At 34.9% G+C, this 20,862-nt stretch overlaps 2 protein-coding genes across 2 annotated transcripts in view; one reads left to right on the top strand and one right to left on the bottom strand.

Moving 5' to 3' along the window:
- LOC142232135 (uncharacterized) overlaps window positions 1-20,862 on the top strand; it is a 199,248-nt gene that overhangs the window by 119,263 nt on the left and 59,123 nt on the right. The gene's annotated exons all lie outside the window — the stretch shown is intronic.
- Window positions 18,297-20,862, bottom strand: part of Cyp308a1 (Cytochrome P450 308a1) — a 40,046-nt gene continuing 37,480 nt past the window's right edge. The window contains exons 8-9 of the mRNA XM_075302850.1: window positions 18,724-18,839; window positions 18,297-18,629 (exon numbers count right to left, since the gene is read on the bottom strand). Of these exons, the coding sequence (XP_075158965.1) occupies window positions 18,460-18,629; window positions 18,724-18,839 (286 nt within the window). The 3' untranslated portion in view covers window positions 18,297-18,459. The remainder of the gene's footprint in view (window positions 18,630-18,723; window positions 18,840-20,862) is intronic.

Below are 20,862 nucleotides of genomic sequence, written 5' to 3'. Positions count from 1 at the left end.
AATTTGTAAAGTACCTCTTAGTTGTTCAACCAATCTACCAAACTGTAAAATTTCAGAGGAAACTATTATATATGATTCATGATGGTGGGTATTTAAGATTCGGCTGGGCCAAACTTACTGCCGTATATACTTGTTGTAGGTAAAGCAGCTTCCACTTCCAAGCTTCTTGCTTCTTTTATCGATCCACTTGCCATTCCTATAACGATGTATTTTACTATAAGGTATAGTATAAGATTTTAAACTTTCATTCATTTTTTCGGGGGAAAATACTCAAAAGTTTTACAAACATTGTGGGAAAAGTGCACCATTTCACGATATTCCCCTTCAAAGAAAAAGGCAAACAAAAACAATTAAAATTAAAGTATAATTAACCAACAAAAAGTTTCATTTACTGATTAATTTAATTAATTTCAATGAGGCCACAATGGAAAAAAGTCTATCCTTGTAGATGTGGCACTTTTGGAGTTTTATAATAAAAATAAAAAATAAGACCTATCGCCACCACATCAAACTTTGATGGCAAAGAAAAGCAAACAGAAAAGAACCCTGGGAGATGGACAAAAAGATGAAACAAAGATTAATGGGCAAATTAATTTGTGTTTTTTACTCTTTAATTAAGCTAAAAATGTAGGTTGCTGAGTGGTAACAGAAACTGTCATTAGACTTGACTAGGAAGGCAATGAAACTAAGAAGGATTTGAAGCATAGAAGAAAAAGGACAAGCATTTAAATACACAATGACATTTACCAAGAGGTTAATTTAAGAGCAACTTTAGTGAGAATAGATTGTTATGTATATCAAGAGTGACCCACAAAGTGATATCTGAAAGCTTCCGTGTCATTTAAAGTTTTATAAGAAGAGTTATATGCTTATCGGTATATATGATAGAATGTAAAAGAATAATGCGAATCATTAATTTCACTTTTTTTAGAAACTTGGCAGAATGGCTTATTCGAACGTATCTCATAACTAGATAGAAATTAAAGTTTTGTAATACGAACAAATTTATTTTATAACTAACTAACCGAAAGCAGGCCAATTCATTGAGCCTTCCAGATTTTTTAAAACTGACTATTTGTTAAAAAAAAAAAAAAAAAAAAAAAAAAAACAAACAAACAAGTATATACAGCACTAAGTTCGGCCGAATTTTAAATACCCACCACCATGAACCAAATATTAGGGTTTCCTTTGAAATTTCAGGAGGACTTGAGGACACTTCCCGTAGATAAATTTAAAGATTTCACCTATGAGGACTATATCAGATTCTGGATTTATAAGAACCATTTTACATTGAGTTTCAAGCAATTTTCATGATCAGTGCGCTTTCTACACCCTCAAGAAGTGAAGTCGGTCTATATGGAGGCATTACCAAATGGACCGATAAAAACTTAATCCGATACACGTTTTTGTGAGCCTAAAATACCAGAATATTTACAATTTCAGGCAAATCAGATAAAAACTACGGTTTCTAGAAACCCAAGGAGTTAAATCGGGAGATCGTTCTTATGGGGACTATACTAAAATATGGACCGATACTCACCGTTTTCGGCACACCTCTTTATGACCCGAAAATACATCTAGATTTCCAATTTCAGGCAAATAGGATAAAAACTTCGGATTCTAGAAGCCCAAGAAGTAAAATCGGGAAATTGGTCTGTATGGGGGCTATACCAAAACATGGACCGATACTCACCATTTTTGGCACACCTTTTTATGGTCACAAAATACCTCTAGATTTCAAATTTCAGACAAATTGGATAAAAACTACGGTTTCTTTAAGCCCAAGACCCAAATCGGGAAGTCGTTTTATATGGGGACCATACCAAAACCTGGACCGATATAGCCCATCTTCGAACTTGACCTGCCTGCAGACAAAAGACGAGTTTGTGCAAAATTTCAGCACGATTGCTTCATTATTGAAGACTGTAGCGTCATTACAACAGACAGACAGACGGACGTCGTTATATCGTCTTAGAATTTCTCCCTGATCAAGAATATATATACTTTACATAGTCGGAAATCGATATTTCGATGTGTTACAAACGGAATGACAAACTTATTATACCCCCGTCACCATTCTATGGTGGTGGGTATAAAAATAAAATAAGTGGTCTGATCGTCACTTTAAACTTCCCTGAGAGCAAATCGCAGAACTTTGGTCGAATTTTCAAAAGCTCGAGGTACGGAGGAGGTCCGAGTATTAAAAAAATCAGGTACCTCTTATTAAATGTATAACCTTCTCTTCCTCTGTAAATTGTAAGTAAATTGAAAACGTTTAGTTTTTTTACTGTTCTCGAAAAAAGTGTGACAAATGGGAGGTCCCCATCTCCGACCAAATATCGAATAATAAATTAAATCATTTCTGAAAATTTCAAACTACTCAAAAAACTTTGGTCCACTTTTAAAAAGGAAGGAAAATGGGAGGTCTCCCCTCCATTTGTTAAAAATAGAGTGCACCACACGGACGAAAAAGACTGTTTTTCATATATTTGGGTGTAAAAATTATATGTTGGGAACTAAAATTTTTTAACATAATATTTTTAAGTGCAAGCACATAATGTTCATAAACTAGCATAACATGTTTGGGACATATATGTTAATATGTTAGAACATATTATGTTTGCGACATAAAATGTTTGTAAATATAATATGCGTAGATGCAAACATATATTTATTTAGAAAGAGAGGCCTAGAGGGTATGCTGCAAGTAAAATAATTGACGCCTTAAAAATATATCCACACAAAGAAAATTTCATAAAATTTTTTTTGACCAGTGTATGCTTTAAGGTGAAACATAATATGTTTGAACAATACAAACAATATTTTGTTTGGACCAATCCTGAAAAAAAAAAAAATATATATATATATATATATATATATATATATATATATATATATATATATATATATATATATATATATATATATATATATATATATATATATATATATATGTTTTTTTTTTTTTTTTCAGGATTGGTCCAAACAAAATATTGTTTGTATTGTTCAAACACATTATTTTTCACCTTAAAGCATACATATATATATATATATATATATATATATATATATATATATATATATATATATATATATATATATATATATATATATATATATATATATATATATATATATATATATATATATATATATATATATATATATATATATATATATATATATATATATATATATATATATCCTAAAAAAAAAAATATATATATATATGCTTGAAGCAAAATGTGTTAGGGTATACTATGTTACAGAAGCGATTTTTTTTTATACCCTCCACCATGGGATGGGGGGTATATTAACTTTGTCATTCCGTTTGTAACACATCGAAATATTGCTCTAAGATCCCATAAAGTATATATATATATTATGGGTCGTGGTGAAATTCTGCGTCGATCTGAGCATGTCCGTCCGTCCGTCCGTCTGTTGAAATCACGCTAACTTCCGAACGAAACAAGCTATCGACTTGAAACTTGGCACAAGTAGTTGTTATTGATGTAGGTCGGATGGTATTGCAAATGGGCCATATCGGTCCACTTTTACGTATAGCCCCCATATAAACGGACCCCCAAATTTGGCTTGCGAGCGCTCTAAGAGAAGCAAATTTCATCCGATCCGGCTAAAATTTGGTACATGGTGTTAGTATATGGTCTCTAACAACCATGCAAAAATTGGTCCACATCGGTCCATAATTATATATAGCCCCCATATAAACCGATCCCCCGATTTGGCTTGCGAGGCCTCTATGAGATGCAAATTTCATCCGATCCGGCTGAAATTTGGTACATGGTGTTATTGTATGGTCTCTAACAACCATGCAAAAATTGGTCCACATCGGTCCATAATTATATATAGCCCCCATATAAACCGATCACCAGATTTGACCTCCTGAGCCTCTTGGAAGACCAAAATTCATCTGATTCAGTTGAAATTTGGTACGTTGTGTTAATATATGGCCTCAAACTCCCATGCAAAAATTGGTCGGTATCAGTCCATAATTATATATAGGCCCCATATAAACCGATCCCCAGATTTGACCCCCAGAGCCCCTTGGAAGAGCAAAATTCTTCCTATTCGGTTGAAATTTGGTACGTGATGTTAGTATATGGTATCCAACAACCATGCAGGAATTAGTTCCCATCAGCCCATAATTATATATAGCTCCCATATAAACCGATCCCCAGATTTAACCGGTGCCTTTTGGAGAAGCAAAATTCATCGGATCTGCTTGAAATTTGGTACGTGGTGATCGTATGTGATATTTAACAACCAGACCAAAAGTGGTCCATATCAGTCCATAATCATATATAGCCCCCATATAAACCCATCCCGAGATTTGGTTTTGGAGCCTCTTGGAGGAGCAAATTTCATCCGAGTCAGTTGAAATTTGGTACATTGTGCTAGTATATGGCCGTTAACAACCATGCCTAGCTAGTTCCATATCGGTCTATAGTTATATATATCCCTCAGATAAATCGATTTCCAATCACACAAAAATTGGTCAATATCAAGTTCATAATTGTATATATCCCCCATATAAGCGACCCCCATATTTAAATTCTGGCTCTCTACGTACCGTGCAAAAAGCCCATATCGATTCGTAATTATTTGTAGACTTAATTATACATAACTTTTTTGTCTAATATATACCACGTATGGACTAACTCACAATTTAGAAAACGATGTTAAGAAGTTTTAAGATACCACAACCCAAGTAATTCGATTGTGGATGACAGTCTTTCGTAGAAGTTTCTACGCAATCCATGGTGGAGGGTACATAAGATTCGGCCTGGCCGAACTTACGGCCGTACATACTTGTTTTTTTTTTTTGAGTGTGTAGTTAAATAGTCGAACAATGAGTGAGATGTTGTTTCCATTTATGAGTTTTAAAATCTCAGAAGGGATTTTGTCAGGACCAGTTGCTTTCTTATCTTTGAGTATTTTAATAGCGTATTCCACTTCAGATTTTGGTATTGGGGTCCCTGTTATATTGACATTCAAGTTGTGTTCATATCTGGAGCGATGCTCATCGGTAAAGAGTTTTTCAATATATTTCTTCCATTTGTTTTTTATTTGTGGTATTTCTAAAATCGGTTGATTGTTCTGATCTATAAGCACTGCAGTTGATATCCTTCTATACACTCCAAAAGCTTCTTTTAGTTTTTTGTGTAAATTGTAGTCATCGTCTATGGACTGCAAATGTTCAATTTCTCGGCATTGTTTGTTTGTTTACAACACCCAAGAAAAAACAAACAAAAAACCACAAATAGTTCTTAACCAACAATAATAGTTAAATATAATATTTATAAATTTAAACTCAGGGGTTATCTTGCATCACTGAGCTGTCGAGAAAGTTATTTTCCCACATTTAGAGTAAAATTCAGGACCAAGGTAATAGTGAATTTTCCCTCCATTGAGCATTGCTCCGAGCCCGATTTTGAAACTATTTCAAATTCATGGAAAAATATGCAATATCTCTGACTACCAAAACAAATCTCATCACTTTCAATTTTCATGGCAACTAACTCTCTTGATTGGTTATGCATGGAATTTTTGCTGGCAGGGTAAATTAAATTGAAACAAACCAAAACAAAAAAAAAATCGCATAACTGCCAAAACAGTTGAATGTTGGGGTAGCATCTAAAAATTTATTCCAACTTTTTAATGTCAGAAACATTTTCTTTTATTTTTAACCAAGGATAAATAAGAAGAAAATCTGACTTTGTCATACCAGGAGAGAGCCAGAATGTTAGCATAGCCAAAATATGAAAGCCAACACCAACAAAATAAATACCTAAGTAAAAATTGCTGACATCCTCCTGTGCAGTTGCTGAGATTTTTGGAAATTTGGTTACTTCTTCTTCTTCCTTCCCTAACATTAAAGTGTAGAAGAGTACGAGTATATCCTTATTGGGCCTTGTCATCATCATGAAATCAGAGTAAACATTTATTTTTCAAAACATCTTTGTTATACAAATCTTCAAAATAAAAACCTTAATATTGGCTTACGTCAATCATTTTTCATCATTAATAAGGGAGATTTGAATTCGTGCGACAATTTAAACTTGAATCCAAGGTCACTCGGGGGGAACTTTACGATACTATGGACATTGTGTGTTAGAAAAAAACAAGTATATACGGCCGTAAGTTCGGCCAGGCCGAAGCTTATGTACCCTCCATCATGGATTGCGTAGAAACTTCTTCTAAACACTGTCATCCAGAATCGAATTACTTAAGTTGCGGTAACGCTTGCCGATGGCAAGGTATCTTAAAACCTCCTAACGCCATCTTCTAAATTGTATGTAAGTCCATACGTGGTATATATTAAATCAAAAAAGATCGATCCAATACGTATATAATTCAGTTTGACAAAGTAGACATACAATTTTGACAAAATTTTCTACAGAAATAAAATTTTAACAAAATTTTCTATAGAAATAAAATTTTCACAAAATTTTCCATAGAAATAAAAATTTTGACAAAATTTGCTATAGAAAGAAAATTTTGACAAAAATTTCTACGGAAATAAAATTTTAACAAAATTTTCTATAGAAATAAACTTTTGACAAAATTTTCTATAGAAATAAAATCTTGGTAGATTATTTTTTGGCTCGAGTGGCAACCATGATTATGAACCGAAAAAAATTTGAAAGAAATTTTCTATAGAAATAAAATTTTGACAAAATTTTCTATAGAAATAAAATTTTGACAATGATGAAAATTTTATTATGATCCGAATAAAAATTTAACAAAATTTTATCTAGAAATAAAATTTTGACAAAATTTTCTATAGAAATAAAATTTTGGTAGATTATTTTTGGCTCTAGCGGCAACCGTGATTATGAACCGATGTGGACCAATTTTTGTGTGATTGGACCAATTTTGGTATGGTTGCTAGAGACCATATACTAATACCACGTTCCTAATTTGAACCGGATCGGATGAATTTTGCTCCTCAAAGAGGCTCCGGAGGTCAAATCTGGAGAACGTTTTATATGGGGGCTATATATAATTATGGACCGATATAGACCAATTCTGGCACGGTTGTTAAAGATCATACACTAACACCATGTTCCAAATTACAACCGGATTGGATGAAATTTGCTTCTCTTGGAGACTTCGCAAGCCAAATCTGGGGATCCGTTTATATGGGGGCTATACATAATTATGAACCGATGTGGACCAATTTTTGCATGGTTGTTAGAGACCATATACCAATATCATGTACCAAATTTCAGGCGGATCGGATGAAATTTGCTTCTCTTTGAGGCTTCGCAAGCCAAATCTGGAGATCGGTTTATATGGGGTCTATATATAGTTATGGACCGATGTGGACCAATTTTTGCATGGTTGTTAGAGACCATATACCAACATCATGTACCGAATTTCAGCCGGATCGGATTAAATTTGCTTCTCTTTGAGGCTCCTCAAGCCAAATCTGGGGATCGGTTTATATGGGGGCTATATATAATTATGGACCGATGTCGACCAATTTTTGCATGGTTGTTAGAGACCATATACCAACATCATGTACCAAATTTCATCCGGATCGGATGAAATTTTCTTCTCTTTGAGGCTAAGCAAGCCAAATCTGGGGATCGGTTTATATGGGGGCTATATATAATTATGGACCGATGTGAACCAATTTTTGCACGGTTGTTAGAGGCCAAATACCAACACCATGTACCAAATTTCAGCCGGATCGGATGAAATATGCTTCTCTTTGAGGCTCCGCAAGCCAAATCTGGGGATCGGTTTATATGGGGGCTATATATAATTATGGACCGATGTGGACCAATTTTTGCATGATTGTTAGAGACCATATACCAACACCATGTACAAAATTTCAGCCGGATCGAATGAAATATGCTTCTCTTAGAGGCTCCACAAGCCAAATCTGGGGATCGGCTTATATGGTGGCTATATATAATTATGGACCGATATGGACCAATTTTTGCATGGTTGTTAGAGACCATATACCAACATCATGTACCAAATTTCAGCCGGATCGGATGAAATTTTCTTCTCTTTGAGGCCCCGCAAGCCAAATCTGGAGATCGGTTTATATGGGGGCTATATATAATTATGGACCGATGTGAACCAATTTTTGCACGGTTGTTAGAGGCCATATACCAACACCATGTACCAAATTTCAGCCGGATCGGATGAAATTTGCTTCTCTTTTAGGCTCCGCAAGCCAAATCTGGGGATCGGTTTATATGGGGGCTGTATATAATTATGGACCGATGTGGACCAATTTTTGCATGGTTGTTAGAGACCATATACCAACACCATATACCAAATTTCAGCCGGATCGGATGAAATATGCTTCTGTTAGAAGCTCCACAAGCCAAATCTGAGGGTCCCTTTATATGGGGGCTATACGTAAAAGTGGACCGATATGGCCCATTTTCAATACCATCCGACCTACATCGATAACAACTACTTGTGCCAAGTTTCAAGTCGATAGCTTGTTTCGTTCGGAAGTTAGCGTGATTTCAACAGACGGACGGACGGACGGACGGACGGACATGCTTAGATCGACTCAGAATTTCACCACGACCCAGAATATATATACTTTATGGGGTCTTAGAGCAATATTTCGATGTGTTACAAACGGAATGACAAAGTTAATATACCCCCATCCTATGATGGAGGGTATAAAAATGAAGTGAAACATTTCCTAATGAGGTATTCATGGCATAAACTTTTACGAAAATGTTTTTTTTTTTTATGATTATGATGATTATGCATACCAAAATGTATTCCCAAAGTTTAGATTTGTTTAGTGAAATTATTTCTGAAGATGATAATATGAATTTCGTCTTAACGGTTGGTTTAATCAAAGATTATAGAAGAGGAAGATGGGAGATTGGCTTCTGAGCACATCAAACCATTTACCACATTAGTTTAATACTCGAACCAAACGCGTATACGACAAGTATTGACATAGAATTAAAATGAAAATAAAAAGAAATTAAGAGCACGAAATAAATTTCCATAAAGGGGAAAATTTAATTTTTTTTTGTTGCTGTCTAAAATTTAACATTGTTTCATTAAGAAAATTACATTGTTTACTTAAAAAATAAAAACGAACAAGTATATACGGCCGTAAGTTCGGCCAGGCCGAATCTTATGTACCCTCCACCATGGATTGCGTAGGAACTTCTACTAAAGGCTGTCATCCACAATCGAATTACTTGGGTTGCGATAACACTTGCCGATGGCAAGGTATCGTAAAACTTTTTAACACTGTCTTCTAAATTGTAAGTTAGCCAATACGGGGTATATATTAAACAAAAAAGGCCGATTAAATACGTATATAATATAGTTTGACAAAATTTTCTATAGAAATAAAATTTTGACAAAATTTTGTATAGAAATAAAAACTTGACAAAATTTTCTATAGAAATAAAATTTTGACAAAATTTTGTATAGAAATAAAAACTTGACAAAATTTTCTATAGAAATAAAATGTTGACAAAATTTTCTATGGAAGTAAAATGTTGACAAAATTTTGTATAGAAATAAAATGTTGACAAAATTTTCTACAGAAATAAATTTTTTACAAAATTTTCTATAAAAATAAAATTTTGACAAAACTTTCTATGGAAATAAAATTTTGACAAACATTTCTATAGAAATAAACGTTTGACAAAACTTTCTATAGAAATGAAATTTTGACACAACTTTCTATAGTAATAAAATTTGACAAAATTTTCTATGGAAATAAAGTTTTGGTAGATTATTTTTGGCGATATGGACCAATTTTTGTGTAATAAGTCATCGGCTATATATAAGTAAAGACCGATATTGTCCAATTTTTACATGGCTGTTAGAGGCCATATATTGACAAAATGTACCAAATTTCAACCGCATCGGATGACTTTTGCTATATATAATTATGGACCGATATGGACCAATTTTTGCATGGTTGTTAGATACCATATACTAACACCATGTACCAAATTTCAACTGGATCGGATGAATTTCGCTCCTCCAAGAGGCTCCTGAGGTCAAATCTGGGGATCGGTTTATATGGGAGCTATATATAATTATGAACCGATATGGACCAATTTTTGCATGGTTGTTAGAGACTATATACTAACACCACGTACTAAATTTCAATTGGATCGGATGAATTTTGCTCCTCCAAGAGGCTCCGGAGTTCAAATCTGGGGATCGGTTTATATGGGAGCTATATATAATTATGAACCGATATGGCCGTATACTAACATCAGGTACCAAATTTCAACAGGATCGGATGAATTTTGCTCCTCCAAGAGGCTCCGGAGGTCAAATCTGGGGATCGGTTTATATGGGGGCTATATATAATTATGGACCGATATGGACCAATTTTTGCATGGTTGTTAGAGACCGTATACTAACATCAGGTACCACATTTCAACCGGATCGGATGAATTTTTCCCCTCCAAGAGGCTCCGGAGGTCAAATCTGGGGATCGGTTTATATGGGGGCTATATATAATTATGGACCGACATGGACCAATTTTTGCATGGGTGTTAGAGACCGTATACTAAGACCACGTACTAAATTTCAACCGGATCGGATGAATTTTGCTCCTCCAAGAGGCTCCGGAGGTAAAATCTGGGGATCGGTTTATATGGGAGCTATATATAATTATGGACCGATATGGACCAATTTTTGCATGGTTGTTAGAGGCCGTATACTAACATCAGGTACCAAATTCCAACCGGATCGGATGAATTTTGCTGCTCCGGGAGGCTCCCCAAGCCAAATTTGGGGATCGGTTTATATGGGGGCTATACGTAAACGTGGTCCGATATGTCCGATTTTCAATACCATCCGACCTACATCAATAACAACTACTTGTGCCAAGTTTCAAGTCGATAGCTTGTTTCGTTCGGAAGTTAGCGTGATTTCCACAGACGGACGGACAGCCGGACAGACGGACAGACGGACGGACATGCTTAGATCGACTCAGAATTTCACCACGACCCAGAATATATATACTTTATGGGATCTTGGAGCAATATTTCGATGTGTTACAAACGGAATGACAAAGTTAATATACCCCCATCCTATGGTGGAGGGTATAAAAACAACTAAAAGATTACAAACATGTATTAAACTAATCTGGTAAATGCAACATTTGGTATGACGCAAGCCAATCTCCCATCTTCCTCAAATCTATAATCTTTGGGTTTAATGTCAGTATGACATTGCTTGAGAGCAAGTACGATAGAGCTTAAGTGGCGTGAAATGATAGGACTTATGACATATGTCATCTATAATTATGCACTCACAGTGAAACTACCTGGTTAATTTTAGAAATTTTTAAATAAACTGTATTGCAAACGCGGGTGTCACACGAAAATTTCACAAAATATAAATAAATATTTTTCGATAAATTTAAGAAACATAATTATTTATTTACAAGATTTACAATCATAATAAATTATGAAAATAAATATAACAATTGAGTAAAGTAGAAAGTCGGACGGTGCCGACTATATCATACCCTAAACCATCCCTACTGAATTAGTAGACATTGTTTGTGGGACATCAATGGTGTAGGTTTGGGTGATACACTGCATTTTCATATTTAAGAACATAAAGGGGTACATGTTTATGGGAGTCTTGTCACAAGCTGAGCAAAAATGTCCGATATTAGGAGCTATAGTTGATTTTGTACCTATAGAAGTAGTATGCTACTAATATTGAGTTCATTATTAAACAAGTAAGTAAAGTAGAAAGTCGGGCGGGGCCGACTATATCATACACTAAACTACCCTTACTGAATTAGGGGGGTAACATTGATACAGGTCTGGGAGATAAAGCGCAGTTGCATATTTAAAAAAATTATGGGGTACATGTCTATGGGTGCTTTGTGTCAATCTGACTATAGCTCATAGCCAATGTTGCCAGGGAAAATGTTCGGTTTACCCTACAATGACAAACAAAGTTCTCTACATTCCCATACAATTTTCCCTACAATATTTTTCGTTAAATTTAAAAAATTATTATTATTATCTTAAAACATGAATATGCAACGTATATAAATTTGAATACAAATTTGTATTACCACCACGGTTGCCACAGTTGGTAGAATTCTAGCCAAATTAGTAATCTTTTTTGTTAAATCTCAATAAAAATAAAATTTTGGAAAAAGTTTCCGCTACTTTTTATTTCGATATTTGGTGGCGGAGGGGGCCTCCCCTTTGTTCGGCTTTTTTTTAAGTACAGTGAAAAAACTAAAATTCTCTAAATTATCTGGGATTTACAGAGAACATGTGGTGAGGTTATGGAATTAATATGGGGTACCCGATGATTTTATATGTGGATGGGGAGGGGGACCTCCCCCTTGCCCTACTTTTTGAAACTTGGAACAAAATTATGCGATTTGCTTGAAATTTTCATTGAATGTTGGGGTTGGCATCTAGACAAAAATCCGCTACATTATTTTTCGATATTTGGTCGGGGAGGGGGACCACCCCTTTGCCCGATTTTTTTTTAAGTACAAACAAAACTAAACTCCCCCGACTGAAATTTTACGGAAAAAATGGGTTATGAAATTTATATCAGGTTCTTGATTTTTTAATAAAAACAAAAGGGCATAGGGAGACATCCGCTTCTCTTAAGTACATACAGAGAAACAATTAAACTTTTACCGAGTTACTTGAAATTTACATAGGACTGGGGAGAGGTTACGATATTAATAGTTCATACCTGATTTTGTGATATTTGGACGGAAGAGAGGCCGCCCCTTTAGGCTTATAATTTGCTTGATATTTTCTGGGACGTTTACAAAAGATACGCTACATCACTTTTCGATATTTAGTCGGGGAGGAGGTCCTCCTCTAAAACTACAAAAAAAAAACAACAACAATTCTTAAGTTTTCTTGAAATTTACATAGGCAGTGGGGAAGGTTATGAACGAAGAGGCAACCTTCCTTGTCCCACACTTGAAGGAAAGTTTCAAGATGATTTTTAAATTAGTATATGATTTTTCGATATCTGGTTGGGAAAGGGGAAAATTGAAATAAACTTTGTCGATTTACTTCGATAGAATTTATAGGGACCATTGAGTAGTTGCGAAATTAATATAGGGTAGGTGATAGTCCGATATCAAGTCGGAGTGGAGCGAAGGGGGGAGGGGGTTCCCTTTTGTCCGTTTTTTTTTTCTTAAATTGAAAGTAGAGGGTTGTCCGTAAATGGGAATTCGGTACATAATATTATGATTTTTGCACAGGCTGAAATTTACATGAAATTGGCAGCTAACGTAGAGGGTGCATCATTTTCCAACATTTTAGCAAATGGTAATGTGGTAAAAATTTTTACTACTTTTGCTTTTTCCGATTTATTGGATGGGAAACAGTAATTCTTTGTATGTTATTATAATATAGTGCTTAATTTTCAGATATGTTGAGGAGAAGGATTTCTTTCCTTGACAACCACACTTAAAATCACAAGAAATGTAGAATATTGTCCAACTACTTGAATACAGAACATTATTTAAAAAATTTGGAGGAAAGGGTACACCCTCTATAAACGAAAAATCAAGTAGTCCGATTTGTTTAAATTCTTCAAATTCAAATCTTTTCGAATTTGTTTTCAGCAAGAAGGATACAGTTGACTAAGTTAACGCAAAATGTTCCTCCAAGTACGCTTCGGAAGGCGCAGCGAAGCGCCTTCTATAGAAATATTTGTGTGGTAGATTTTTGGTAATCTTCAAATTTTGTTAGATTTTTTTTGGCACGAGTGGGAAATGTTGTTACCACACATTGTTAAAGATCAAGCCTTGCAGGCTTCTAATTTCCTCCTTTAGAGCCACCAAAATGTAAAAATTATTACAAATTGTGTTAAGTGAAAATGTCCCTACATTGTGGCCCTACGTTCTACAAGACGCTAAATATTAGAAAAAAATACATATAGGGAATTCCCCCTACTTCTAGCAACACTGACTGATATTGCACCTTCGGGGTTAGTATGCCACTAATAATGAGCCCATTATTAAAAAAGAGAAAATCGCTCAATTTGTGTGGGGTATAAATATAAATTTGTAAAAATCGAGCAATATTCTTATGTAAGAGCTACAAGTACGTATAAATACGATCGGCTGGTTTATCAAAATTTGAAATTTGAGTAACATTTGTTAAAAATAAAAGTATTATGGTCAAATTTGGGAAAATCGAGCAATGCATATATATGGGACCGGTTTGATTAATACCACAAAAGGTTACCTTGTGCAAAACTTGAGTAAGATCAGTTAAGAATTGAGGCCTCTACGGTCAAAAATAAGGCACCACTTTGTAGATCTAAATTTTCGATACCATATCACATCCGTCAAATGTGTTGGGGGCTATATACAAAGGTTTGTCCCAAATACATACATTTAAATATCACCCGATTTGGACAGAATATGCTAGACTTTTACAAAATTTACAAAATTTAAGTTGGCTAATGCACTAGGGTGGAACACAATTTTAGTAAAAAACAAGTAAGGAAAGTCTAAAGTCGGGCGGGGCCGTCTATATTATACCCTGCACCACTTTGTAGATCTAAATTTAAATCTGAACCAATTTTAAGGAAACTTCGCAAAAGTTTATTTATGATTTACATTAGCGTAGCTAGACAATTTTCCTAGGGGGGGCTATAGCCCCCCTAGCTAAAAATTTTGTAGACTGAACTTATAGGTTCAATTATTGTTTTATTGACATCAAAATAATATATAATAAAGCAACTAAAAGTAGTTCCACACTTTTCCCAGCAAAAAAATTGGGATTTGTTTTAAAGGCACAAATGTCCTCACAAAGAAGTTAATTATATTAACTACACAGGAAGTTTTTTACTTCAGTTTTTTTCATATTTTAATGCGTAATTTTTGTTTTCTTTTTTCAAATAGTTTAAAGAAAAGAGTAAGAATAAATAAAATGGTAAAAATTATTCAAATTTTGCCACAAAAATGGTAAATCCATTATAGAAAAATCGATAATTTTTGAAAATATTGAAACAAGCGTTAGAGTGCATTAAAAATCATAAAAAAAAAATATAAAAATTATTATAAATTAATGTTTCTTGAAGCTCGAGGTCTTTATAAATATTTATAGAATTCTAACAAAATTTCGACCAAAAATCAAATAAAAAACGAATAAATAAAAATTATTTATTTGGGAAAATATCACACAATTTTTTAATTCACATTCAAAACTCTGTGATGCAAATTTATTGCAACGGCTGTTGAAACGGTGGACATTCGTTCTATGACGAGTTCCTATTACATTCATCGCTTCTCCGCCATTTTTTCACCACTTCCGGACCCAAAAAAACATTTTCACTTCTTTTTTGGCGACGCTTTTTTGCAGCATTATTAAGATATAAATTTATGAAAGAATAGTATTAATACCAATTACCATTTTTTGATTAGGATGACTAAACCAGACTAAACTATATAATAAAGGAGCTTTACAGCCTATTTCTGTATGTCGAATGAGCTCTGCGGATCGACTAAAATGGAAACAAACACCTGAATTTATAACCAAAAAACAGCTGTTTCTATGCATTTCAGTCGATCGATTGAACTCGTTCGACATACAGAAACAGGCTGTTAGTTATTCAACTAAACCATAAGTTCAATCACAGCTCTATTTCATAAATATCAGACTTCAAACATTGCCATCGGCAACTGCTACCACAACCCAAGTAATTCGATTGTGCATGAAAGTCTTTAGCGGAACTTTGTGCGGTTGTATATACTTGTTTAATTTTTAGAAAAATGTAAAATCGTAAATAGGTTTTCAAATTCTGGGGGGGGGCTACATTTTTTCTGGGGGGGGTCTAAGCCCCCTCCCTAGAGGCCTTCCTAAGATTATGATGATTTATCGCTCGATATATATGTATTAGAAGTTTAAGAAAATTAGAGTCATTTTTACAATTTTTCGACTAAGTAGTGGCGATTTAACAAGGAAAATGTTGGTATTTTGACCATTTTTGTCGAAATCAGAAAAACATATATATGGGAGCTATATCTACATCTGAACCGATGTCAACCAAATTTGGCACGCATAGCTACAATGCTAATTCTACTTCCTGTGCAAAATTTCAACTAAACCCGAGTAAAAAATTGGCCTCTGTGGTCATATGAGTGTAAATCGGGCGAAAGCTATATATGGGAGATATATCTAAATCTGAACCGATTTCAACCAAATTTGGCACGCATAGCTACAATGCTAATTCTACTCCCTGTGCATAATTTCAATTAAATCGTAGCAAAAAATTGGCCTCTGTGGTCATATGAGTGTAAATCGAGCGAAAGCTATATATGGGAGCTATATCTAAATCTGAAAATTTCAACTAAATCGGAGCAAAAAATTGGCCTCTGTGTGCAAATGAGTGTTAATCGGACGAAAGCTATATATGGGGGCTATATCTAAATCTGAACCGATTTGGCTGATATTTTGCAAGTTTTTCGAGACTCATAAATATTCGGATGTACTGAATTTGAAGAACATCGGTTGATAAACACGCCAATTATAATCAGATCGGGTATAAATATATATGGCAGCTATATCTAAATCTGAACCGTTTTTTTCCAAAATCAATAGCGATTGTCTTTGTCCCAAAAAATGATTCTATGCCAAATTTGAGGACGATCGGACTTAAACTGCGACCTGTACTTTGCGCACAAAAATACACGAACAGACAGACGGAGGGACGGACAGACAGACGGACATCGCTAAATCGACTCAGAATTTAATTCTAAGACGATCGGTATACTAAACGATGGATCTCAGACTTTTCCTTCTTGGCGTTACATACAAATGCACAAACTTATTATACCCTGTACCACAGTAGTGGTGAAGGGTATAATTAGGTGCTAATAACAAAGGTTTTTGACCTAACGAAACATAATTATATTTATACCCTCCACCATAGGGTGGGGGGTATATTAACTTTGTCATTCCGTTTGTAACACATCGAAATATTGCTCTAAGACCCCATAATCTATATATATATTCTGGGTCGTGGTGAAATTCTGAGTCGATCTAAGCATGCCCGTCCGCCTGTTGAAATCACGCACAAGGCACAAGTAGTTGTTATTGAGGTAGGTCGGATGGTATTGCAAATGGACCATGTCGGACCACTTTTACGTATAGCCCCCATATAAACCGACGCTCAGATTTGGCTTGCAGATCCTCTTGGAGGAGCAAAATTCATCCGATCCAGTTGAAATTTGGTACATGGTGTTAATATATGGTATCTAACAACCATGCAAAAATTGGTCCATATCGGTCCATAATTATATATAGCCCCCATATAAACCGATCCCCAGATTTGGCTTTCGGAGCCTCTAAGAGAAGCAAAACTCATCCGATCCGGTTGAAATTTGGTACATGGTGTTAGTATATGGTCTCGAACAACCATGCAAAAATTGGACCACATCGTTCCATAATTATATATAGCCCCATATAAACCAATCCCCTGAGTTGGCTTGCAGAGCCTCTTGGAGGAGCAAAATTTACCCGATCCTGTAGAAATTTGGTACGTGTTGTTAGTATCTGGTCTCTAACAACCATGCCAAAATTGGTCCATATCGGTCCATAATTATATATAGCCCCCATACAAACCGATCCCCAGATTTTACTTGCGGAGCCTCTAAGAGAAGCAAATTTCATCCGATGCGGCTGAAATTTGGTACGTGGTGTTACTATATGGTCTCTAACAACCATGCCAAAATTGGTCCACATCGGTCCATAATTATGTATAGCCCCCATATAAACCGACTCTCAGATTTGGCTTGCAGATCCTCTTGGAGGAGCAAAATTCATCCGATCCGGTTGCAATTTGGTACGTGGTGTTAGTATATGGTCTCTAACAACCATACCAAAATTGGTCTATATCGGTCCATAATTATATATAGCCCCCATATAAACCGATCCCCAGATTTGACCTCTGGAGCCTCTTGCAGGAGCAAAATTCATCCGATCCGGTTGAAATTTGGTACGTGGTGTTAGTATATGGTCTCTAACAACCATGCCAAAATTGGTCCATATCGTTCCATAATTATGGCCGAACTTACGGCCGTATATACTTGATTTTTTTTACATGTTGAGGAAAATTTTGGAGTTTAACGCTATTCGTACCAGTCACTGGATCACTATTGAAATTAAAAGTTGAATAACATATTTGATAACAGAGTATTCAAACCATTACAACCAAAGTTTTATATTAAACATGTCACCAAAACACTATAACCTTGACATGAAAATCCTTGCATTTATAAAGTCGTAAAACTCATCTCAGGAAGAACACATTACACCAAATTAAACTTTATTTTCTAGCCGCCAAAAGTAATAAAAAGTCATTAATTTTCATTTAAATAGTAAAATACTAGGTACCATTAGAACTCCATTTGGGTTGTAGTATTCCTCTTATACAGAAACTTTTTACAACTTTTCCGTTTTATGAGCGCTCTTTAAATGTTATCCAAATGCCATCCTTGGCAGCTGTTAAAAAAGTGGTTGGTGAAATTTCGAGTGGCTTATCAGCAGCTCTATCAGCCACGTGTACAGTGTATTTGGATAGGAGTGTTACAATACCAGCCATACTCTGTGTTAAACCGAAACGGCCACCTGTTTATAGAGCAAATGAAAAAATATTAAATTTTTTTACTATACACAATAAAATATAAAATATGTGTAATTGTGGGAATGCCATCTTACATACCAGGGCACATGCGGGGTCCATCACCAAAAGCAAAATATGTACAAGGTGCTATATCCTTTTCGTTAATAAAACGTTGTGGATTAAATACCAAGGGGTCAGGGTATATATCGGGATCGCTAGATTCGAAAAGCAAAAAACATAAGACTAGATGGGAGTTTTGAACATAATATGATATTTCCATACTTAAATAAATAAACAATAATCTAGTGTCCTTTTATCCTAATAAAATTTAAATATTATATCTTCAATTTTTAAAATGATACTTCAGTATTCCCTTGTGGGTAAAAAAAAACTTTCTTTATAGGTGCATTCACTCAACCCCTTCCATTCTCCTTTCTATATCCTCGTTTATTATCATTTTCCTACTTCCATAAGGCTTACTTTAGAATTAACAAGCAATTTTCTTTTACAGTCCCAAAGTTTCGTGCCATTTTCTTTTCTCTTTATTATTTATTCTAATGATGTCCAACCACAGAGACCAAAGAAGCAAACTTCAGAGCAACTTATCTGCTTGCATTAAAATTAATCTTCCAGCACTCAAGAACTAAAGTAACCACTACCATATTCTGTATCCATTCAATTTAAGAAGTTTTGATAAAACTGCCAACATTAATTTGTTTATATATCAAATCTCTACCAAACGAAATGGAGTATAATAAGTTCATCATTCCATTTGTAACAATACGAAATATTTGGCTCAGATTCGCTTTTTTGTTTACAGGCAGGTCAAGTTCGAAGTTCGGTCCATGTTTTTATATAGCCCCTATATAGACCGATCTCCCGATTCTATTTCTTAGTTTTTATCCAATTTGCCTGAAATTGCAAATCTATTTAAAGACCATAAAATGGTGTACCGAAAATAATGAGTATCGGTCCATGTTTGTGTATAGCCCCCATATAGACCGATTTCCCGATTTTATTTCTTGGGATTGATGAATCTGTATTTTTTATCCCATTTGCCTCAAATTTTAAACATACTGGTATTTAAGACTCTCAGATACGTCGCAAAAAAAGTAGTGAAAATGTTCTTTTCGATCCGAAAGTGGTGCCAAATTGGCGCAAACGCAATGAATTTAACATGGGCTTGACAAGCATTTTATCTACATTTCATTGAGAAGCACTTCTTGAAATTTAATAATTCATGAGCAGGGATGTAAAAGTTGGTACAATTGTACTATATTTGGTACATTCCACTTCTCAAAAGTACAATGGTACTACAAAAGTGCAATGGTACAATTTGAAATACTCAGCTCGCCATCAAAATGTTCGAGGAGTCCAATACAGATATTTTAGGTACTGACCAAATTACAATCAAGTGGGATAAAAAATGTCCATTTAAAAGTTGTAGTTCGATGTGTATCTGACAATAAAATATAAAATTTCGGAAGATTAAAAGCTAACTGCATATTTAAAATATTCAAAACATCAAATGTTGACTTCACATATACCATTTTTATACCCTCCACCATAGGATGGGGGTATATTAACTTTGTCATTTCGTTTGTAGCACATCGAAATATTGCTATAAGACCCCATACAGTATATACATTCTGGGTCTTGCTGAAACTCTGAGTCGATCTGAGTATGTCCGTCCGTCCGTCCGTCTGTTGAAATCATGCTAACTTCCGAACGAAACAAGCTATCGACTTGAAATTTGGCACAAGTTGTTGTTATTGATGTAGGTCGGATGGTATTGCAAATGGGCCACATCGGTCCACTTTTACGTATAGCCCCCATATAAACGGACCCCCAAATTTGGCTTGCGAATCCTCTAAGAGAAGCAAATTTCATCCGATCCGGCTGTAATTTGGTACATGGTATTAGTATATGGCCACGAACAACCATGCAAAAATTGGTCCACGTCGGTCCATAATTATAGCCCCCATATAAACCGATCCCCCGATTTGGCTTGCGGGGCCTCTAAGAGAATCAAATTTCATCCGATCCTGCTGAAATTTGGTACATGATGTTAGTATATGGTCTCTAATGACCATGCAAAAATTTGTCCATAATTATATATAGCCCCCGTATAAACCGATCACCAGATTTGACCTCCGGAGCCTCTTGAAAGGGCAAAATTCATCCGATTCGGTTGAAATTTGGTACGTGATGTTAGTATATGGCATCCAACAACCATGC

This window comes from Haematobia irritans, chromosome 3, assembly GCF_050003625.1.
Source record: "Haematobia irritans isolate KBUSLIRL chromosome 3, ASM5000362v1, whole genome shotgun sequence".
Classification (NCBI taxonomy): Eukaryota; Metazoa; Arthropoda; class Insecta; order Diptera; family Muscidae; genus Haematobia; species Haematobia irritans.
The sequence above is the reverse complement of the archived record's forward strand: the minus strand, read 5'-3'. Positions and strand labels throughout refer to the sequence as shown.